This window comes from Ochlerotatus camptorhynchus, unplaced genomic scaffold, assembly GCF_037179485.1.
Source record: "Ochlerotatus camptorhynchus isolate MF236.1 unplaced genomic scaffold, CSIRO-AGI_Acam_v1.1 ptg000004l, whole genome shotgun sequence".
NCBI classification, from domain to species: Eukaryota; Metazoa; Arthropoda; class Insecta; order Diptera; family Culicidae; genus Ochlerotatus; species Ochlerotatus camptorhynchus.
In genome coordinates, this window is record NW_027040496.1 from 1,045,069 (window position 1) to 1,053,040 (window position 7,972).

The window sequence follows — 7,972 nt, forward strand, 5'->3', positions numbered from 1 at the left end:
GTAAATTTTACTGAAAGATTGGTAAAGTTTACCATAGCGTTCAGTATAATTTTTACCGAATCGACTCTACTTTATTTTCAAAATAAATAATAAACATTGTAATTTTCATTGATTGATTAACTTTTTCTTTCTTTCATCAAACCAAAAGATTCATTCCTTTTAACCATATATTTTTTTTATTTTATACACGGCGTTGCTCCCGCTAGTGTGCGTTCGTTAAACGTCACTAATCTCTATAATACAATTTAATGCACACTAGCGTATACTGTCATGTTCACGGTAAGAACCCAACATCCATTTATTAGTAAAGGTGAACCCATTGTCAATAAAAGTGGCACTACTAATTAATGAGTAATTTATTATGCCCATTAAGTAGTAACTGTTAGCTACCCGCATAAACGCGAACCATAAATTGACCTTACCTAAAAAGGTTAAAAATTGTTTATAATCCCTGCTAAACTTTAACTGAAATGGTTATGGAACTTTACATGAACGTTTAATGATAAAGTTTCAACCTTATGTATTATGGTTTTTTGGAACTGGACCTTACAAATAATGGGTTGTTAAGAACCATTACCATTCCAAATTCTTGTTTTCTCCATACATTTTCAGAAAGAGAACTATATAAGAACGTTTTTACTTATGATTTGAGAACATTAATGGTAATGGTTATGGTAGTCAGTAAGGTCCATTAATGGTTTTGTATTATCGCTCAACTTTACGTGGAATATATCGTGAATTGGTAATCAGTAAATTACAGGCAACCAATTCACGATATATTCCACATAAAGTTGATCGATGTTACAAAACCATTCGTGGACCTTACTGACTACCATAACCATTACCATTAAAGTTCTCAAACCATAAGTTAAAAGGTTCTAATATAGTTCTCTTTCTGAAAATGTATGGAGAAAACAAGAATTTGGAACGGTAATGGTTCTTAACAACCCATTATTTGTAAGGTCCAGTTCCAAAAAACCATAATACATAAGGTTGAAACTTTATCATTAAACGTTCATGTAAAGTTCCATAACCATTTCAGTTAAAGTTTAGCAGGGATTATAAACAATTTTTAACCTTTTTAGGTAAGGTCAATTTATGGTTCGCGTTTATGCGGGTACTGTTAGCAGAAACTCATTGTTGTTAACTTTTACTCATAAAAGGGTATTTGACTGTTACCGTGCAAGCGTAGGGGTTGTTTTCGTTTTGTTGTTTATTTTTACTTTAGAATGACAGTTATTACAGCAAACAAAAAATTTCTCACAGCTAACAAAAAATTTCATCTCACTAACACACGCAAATTGTACCAATACGAATCCGCCTGGAGAGGGCTATTGAGTTCTCCAAGCAGGATCTCACGAACACTACACTAATAACATAATTTTACACACACTAGCGTACACAGAAAAACAAAACTACCCACCGCTTGGGTTTTTTAAACTCAAATTTGAGTTATTTGACCTCTGTCCGTTTCATTTCCTCTCGCTATTGTTGTCAAAAATAGAACGAAAGATTCGACTCAACCGTCTAGTTCCGTACAAGAAGCCAAAATTGAGTAATATGCGATATACCCAAATTTGAGTTAATTGAACTTAATTTTGGGTAGAAAAAATTGAAAATAACTTAGCGATGGGTAATTTTTTTTGCCGTGCTTAAATGCAAACTACTTTGAGCCGGTTTACCCAAATTTGGCTTATCGTACGGAACATGGGAGATGAGTGAAAAGAACTTAATTTTGGGTTGTTTTGAATTTCTGTGTATACTGTCATGTGCACGGTAAGAATCAAACATCCATTTATGAGTAACAGTGAACCCATTGTCAATAAAAGCGGCACCATTAATTAATGAGTAATTCATTATGCCAATTAAGTAGTAACTGTTAGCTACTGTTAGCAGAAACTCATTGTTGTTAAAATAATTTACTCATTAATGAGTAAAGCCACCTTTATCAAAAATGGGTTAACCTTTACTCAAAAAAGGGTACTTCACTGTTAGCGTGCAAGCGTAGGGTTTATTTTCGTTTTGTTGTTTATTTTTGCTTTAGAATGACAGTTCTTACAGCAAACAAAAAATTTCTCTCAGCTAACAAAAAATTTCATCTCACTAACACACGCAAATCGCACCAATACGAACCCGCCTGGAGAGGGCTATGGCTGAATCATGAATTTGACACATTAGAACACCTATATGTAGCCACCTTGATCAAAACTAAAGAGGCTGAATTTAGCTCTCTAATCAAAACATTGATCCTTGAAGCTCAACAAACTCTTTAAATCGAAATCGTACTTTTTCATGTTGAAAACGTCTGCTCAATGACTTTAGTCATAAAACGATAGGTATGGCTCATTTAATCAAACAAGATCAAGACAAACATCTGAAATTCGTTCTTGACCAGCCGGAAGAGGGTAAGTGCTACTTTAAATACAGACGATTGTTTGTTGATAGATAATACAAGCAACCCTTCCAGTTCTTATCGAGTTCTGCAAATTGGCCATCGAATACATCAACAATGGAGTCAACGAGAAAAAGTGCTCAGTCGCTGCCAGTAAGTTGAAAAGACCGCTCATCTGCAGTTGATATTTGAACTGTGTATCCTTTTTCCGGCGCAGGAAAACTCGAAACAACCTTCGAAAGCGTCAAAGGCTGCGTTGATGCACTCGTTTGCCTCCTAATCGATTCCACCAAGCTGCATACTACCGAAGAGGATTTCCAATCGCTTCGAAACCTCCAATTTACTGATGGCCAAATTGCAATTCTGTGGCAATTTGTCAACAGTAAACGGAACCTGGTGGAAAACATCCTCAAACATTCCAACGATAGTGAATTGCATTTCCGTGATCTGGAGTGGCGCCTAGAAGCAAAAGTTGCCTCCAGATCCATGCACAAACAGGCAGCACCGGTAATAGCGATGAAGTTGCATCTGGACAGCGAAGTTGTCAACGAACATAAGGAAAAGCTTCAACGAAACGGTGATGCACCGGAGGAGGAATTTACTGAGCCAAGCACCCGGAAGGAAGTGCTACTGCAAACCGATCCGACAAGCCTAATCCATTTGATTCAAGTTCTCGAGCAAGCTTTGATAGACTCCAAAACTCACCGAGTTAGAAACTTTGTCAAATCATTCCAGAAATAAACGCAAAGTTGTTTCCCTAATATCATTGTATTATTTCAACAAACTGCTAGCATTTAATGGTGTCCTCATCGAAATATTTGTTGTACTTTTTCCACTGGTATCGCTTCTTTGGATCCTTCTTGCTCCAGGATGGGTTAATGTTTGGCATAAGACCTGCTTTCTGTGCCATGATCACCAGTGCGCCCATTCGTCGCTGCTGGCGCTTACATAATCCGGTTACCCGGCGTGGCAGCATACATCCATCGTTGCGGACAAACTGGCTTAGAATCAGCACGTCCGTATGCTTGACATCCAATCCCAGACTGCACTGGGGACAAAACTGCAACCCGCTACCGCACTTGGTTTCGATCACCTGCGGAAGCATCTGATTTGATCTCGGCGAAGCAACATAATCGGCACTAACGACAAGCGCATCCTTTTGGGTTACCTCTTTGACTGGGGACATTTTAGCAGATTAGTTTACTACTTTGAGATTACACTGTAAATTAAGCACTTACTTTCTTTTAGATTGTTTGCGGCTGAAACGCTAAATGGTCGCAAATTACTGCACAGAATTGTATTTATTCTGGAAATTCCTGATTTTGCTGCACTGAACAGAGCCATTTTTGCGGAGGATTTGGTGTGTTCTTTGTTTTGATTAATATTTTTCTGACAGAACGTGAAATTTAGCTTTTAGTACAAAATCGAGGGGCTCTTAAGTACAGCATATGCAGCGATGATCGATTCTCTTCGTCAATTTTCTCTTTACCCGAAAAAATAACAACAAAAATACATTAAAAAACAATGTAACAATAAGACGAAAATTATTGTCTTAACAATGATTTAAATTGTTACGTCTACAATAAATTTACCTTGATTTATGTTGTACAAAACAATAAATTTCATGGTAAATGGAAAATTTACAATAAAAAAGGGGGGTTGTTAAGTATCTTAACAATGAAATTTTCGTGATTTTCCCATATATTATTGTTATTTTACTGTTGGTTGGCGAATTTATTGATTAAAAAAAATAACAGTGTACTTTAGAGTGTATGTGTTGGCTTGACAGATCTACTTTATCGACTTTAAAAATAAATCGAAAAAATAAAACATTGCCCCGGGAAGGGAAGGGGGTGGTATGTCTGTTTACGGGTGGTCCTTTTTTTACTGGTTATGGATCGAGATTCGATCAGGAACTTGTGAGAAATGCAGGCCAACTCCCCTGCGCTCGATATCCCTAGGTCACGTCTCCTTGGTGGTTGAGCGTCGTTGATAAGTTAATGCATTCGACTGGAGAGAATCGCCCATGAAATATGCTTCCACCTGAGAGTTCTTTCCTGACATCTTCAAGTGGTGGAATTTTTTATTATTATTGTATGATTATTGACTGCACGGAAAAGGTCTCCATGAGCTTTAGAGAGGGTCTAGGATAAGATATGAGCGGACGCGGACTGCCTGGTTTTGAGCCAAACGAACTGTCAAAGCCAGAGCCATACGAGCAGCGCCTATCTTAATTACATTGGCAGTGTTGCTGACCCTCTCATAGTCTGCATGCTTCAATCAGATTTATTTTTATTGTTCGTGAAGTAACCCACAATGAAAATACACCAATATTTAATGTAACAACAATTTTTATTGTAATAGAGTTGTTCATTATTGTTCATGATCGAATCATGTTAACAGTAAAATAAATGAAAAATACGATAAAAAACATTGTAACAACATTTTATTATGTACATTCATTGTACAGCTAGGTAGCAGTTTTGCCGTTTTCGGAAGAGTACAACATTATAACAATCATTTTTATTGTCGACAATAAATATTAATGTTAGAGCATTGTTTCCACTGAAAATTTCACTGTATTTTTTTTTCGGGTAGTTAATTAATGAATCTACGTTACGGTCGGCCAGCAGATGGAAATGATGTGAAAATGATAATGACGTTTTGCTAGCTGTCAAATCGTATGGAATATTTTTTAGTACATCATCACTTTTGTGGTTTTGGACTTCAAACCTAGGTGTCGCATGCACTGGTGCAGTTTCGCGTAGATTCATCAATAACTCGCTATAATTCGACAGTGAGCATGCATAAGAGCGTATACGGTGTTTCGCGAAAACCCATTAATGGGTATAAAAATACCCATTTCCGCTAAAAGTGCCCCTCCTCATTTAATGGGTAAACTATGGTTTACTCATAAATGGGTAAATGGGTGGTCTGTCAATAAATGGGTGTTTTTTCACCCATTTTCTTATATTGTGTTTACCGTAAAATGGGTGAAAAAATACCCATTTTTACAAAAGGAGGATGCAAGCGATCGTTGATGTAAAAATGTTTTTAAAACATTGAAAATAAATGCAGGTGCTCCGCTCAAATTTTTCACGAAACATTATAATACAAATTATCCATTGTATTGACTTATCCGTAAGCCTCTCCAACGTTTTGGATTCTAACATTTTCCGGAGATCGTTGCTGCGGACAGTAACTGTTTGCATCGAGGTTTGCATTCCCAATGAGCCGGTGACGGAAATGAGACGATAAAATTTCGAAGTGTTTTTTCACCCATTAATGGGTAAAAAATATACCCATTATTCAACCGTGAACTGATTCTTCAAATGGGTATTTTTTCACCCATTTTATGATTTCAAAATTCCCCCATTTTTTGACAGCTGCATACATGGTTTGAAAATGGGTATTTTTTTACCCATTAATGGGTTTTCACGAAACACCGTGTATACGCGATGATCGATTATCTTCATCGATTTTCTCTTTGTATTGCTACAGCTAAGCGAAACAATTTTCTATAATTTGTTCAATGCAGAGTTGTAACAACAGTTGTAACAGGTATTATTGGCTATCAAAAGCAACAGCAAGCGCACCGAGAAACGTTAATTATAGCGAGTTATTAACAAAAGAAAAAATCTACGAAGAGAATCGATCATCGAGTTAACGCCCTTATGCATGCTCACTAGAGTGATGCAAAATTTGAAATTTTCGCTCCACAATACTTAAACGATTCAAAATCGGATCCTGACTAACCTCTCAAAATTTGAACCCATTTGGTGAGAAACTGAGATGGCACAAACCGTTTGAAGTTTGTATGGGAATTACTATGGTAAAACCAAGATTTTTGTTCATGTCTATCTAATAATTCACCATATTATCGGTCTGCCTCAAAAGTTTTCAACTATACACGCAGAAAAATTTATTATTGAAACAAAAATATTTGAGGTAAATTTAAACATAAACTCAGTTTGTTCTGGCCACAAAAATAAACAATGTTTATTTCAAACGTATTCTATGTTTGAAGTCATGTAATATTAATGTTTAAAATTAAAATAATGTTACGTTTATTTTAAAAATATAAACGTGAATATTTTTGTTTGGTTTGACAACAATGCCAACAAAAATAAATATGTTTATTTTAAACATGCTTCTTATGTTTGAAAGAAACTTACTTAAGATACCGTGCCAGCACCATATTTGATGCGTCCCTAATGATGACGCACTCGTCTTATTTTTATCGCATCTCGATTTTGAAAAGATGTTTTTTTAAACTTTGTTACACCATCATCCCTAAAGCACAGGAACTAATATTTGCAGAAGTAACATTTCAAAAATAATGATTGAAAATAGTCGAACATTATTGAGTACGTCGATTTAGGAACCGCTTCGAATATGGTAAGCAGAAGAATGGATTGCCAAGAGATGAAAAAAAATACGATCTGCAGGAAGATCCCGAATTCAGTTTGATTGCAATGTAGGATTGGAAATGCAGGAATCGGAAGAAGATGAGGATGAGGAGAAACCGTTGAGTTCGGTAAGGAAGGAGGATGAATACAGCACTGATTTTAGTCGAGATTTTAGTAAGAAGTTGATCCAACAAATTCATCAGTCGAGTCAGGATTGTGTGAATATGATAAAGCTTGCTGAAGTTTCGAAGCGGAAGAAGTTGGAGCAATTACGGAAAGAGCAAGAACACAAGGCAGGTGCAAATGAGGAGGATGTTTCGGATCTGCTTATGGCAGGAGAGAAGATCATAGACAAAAGCTCGAAGCAAACAGGAAGAAATGAGGAGAGGCTAGAGGATCCGGAATAGATTCAACATCCATTTCGGATTTTCGTTTTCCTTTGTTAAGACACTTACCTAGGTGGGTTTCCGCATCCATGACTTCGGTTTTGTTGCGGGCCGTTTTCAGTTTATTAACAAAGCTGAATGTAAACAAGAAGGAAAAAATGCAGGGCACGCTAAAAATCGTTTACCCAAATTCTATATTTTTGAAATAAACATGCTTTTGACTTTAATTCAAACTTATATATTTTTGTTGCAAACATGTTTTTAATTTATTTTCAATTATTCATATGTTTGTAGAATGAACATTTTTATTTTTGATTTAAATGAACAAAACTCGGTTCCGTGTACTTGTAGGAAATTTTCCCAGCTACAGCTTTGCTGAAGACAACTTTTTGATTAAATGCAAGGATCGAAAGTTATTAATGGTTCAATGCACTGATGTCTTATGATCATGCTCAATCAACCTCGCAATCAACTGCTCAGCAGGCAACATTGGTGTTTCTGGGGCGTTGAATAGGACACAAAAATCATGGCTACTATGTCACACACTGCAAAATACAGTGTTCCCTACAGAGCAGCTGCTTGATCATGTCATAAGTTTACCAATCTCTTAAATAATTAATAACTTTTTCCTGTCTCGTTTTACATAGAAACGATCTTCAGCAAAGTTGTAAGAATGGCTATCGAACTGTTTCGCAGCTCAATATGGAAAAAGACTAGAAGGTAATGAACAAAAAGTTGAGATTTCTCATAGTAATTTACATGTAAACTTCAAATGGCTTGTGCGA

The 7,972-nt window shown here is 36.1% G+C and overlaps 2 protein-coding genes across 2 annotated transcripts; one reads left to right on the plus strand and one right to left on the minus strand.

The window, feature by feature from the left end:
• The first annotated feature begins 2,234 nt into the window (after positions 1-2,234).
• LOC135714633 (COMM domain-containing protein 2) lies at positions 2,235-3,149 on the plus strand. The gene is made up of 3 exons (XM_065238045.1): positions 2,235-2,405; positions 2,468-2,545; positions 2,610-3,149. Exons 1-3 carry the CDS (start codon positions 2,339-2,341, stop codon positions 3,131-3,133), a joined length of 669 nt encoding a protein of 222 aa, XP_065094117.1. The 5' UTR covers positions 2,235-2,338; the 3' UTR covers positions 3,134-3,149.
• Positions 3,142-3,753, minus strand: mRpS18A (mitochondrial ribosomal protein S18A). The gene is made up of 2 exons (XM_065238130.1): positions 3,631-3,753; positions 3,142-3,568 (listed from the first exon to the last, which is right to left on the minus strand). Exons 1-2 carry the CDS (start codon positions 3,734-3,736, stop codon positions 3,180-3,182), a joined length of 495 nt encoding a protein of 164 aa, XP_065094202.1. The 5' UTR covers positions 3,737-3,753; the 3' UTR covers positions 3,142-3,179.
• Between the last annotated feature and the right edge of the window lie 4,219 nt (positions 3,754-7,972).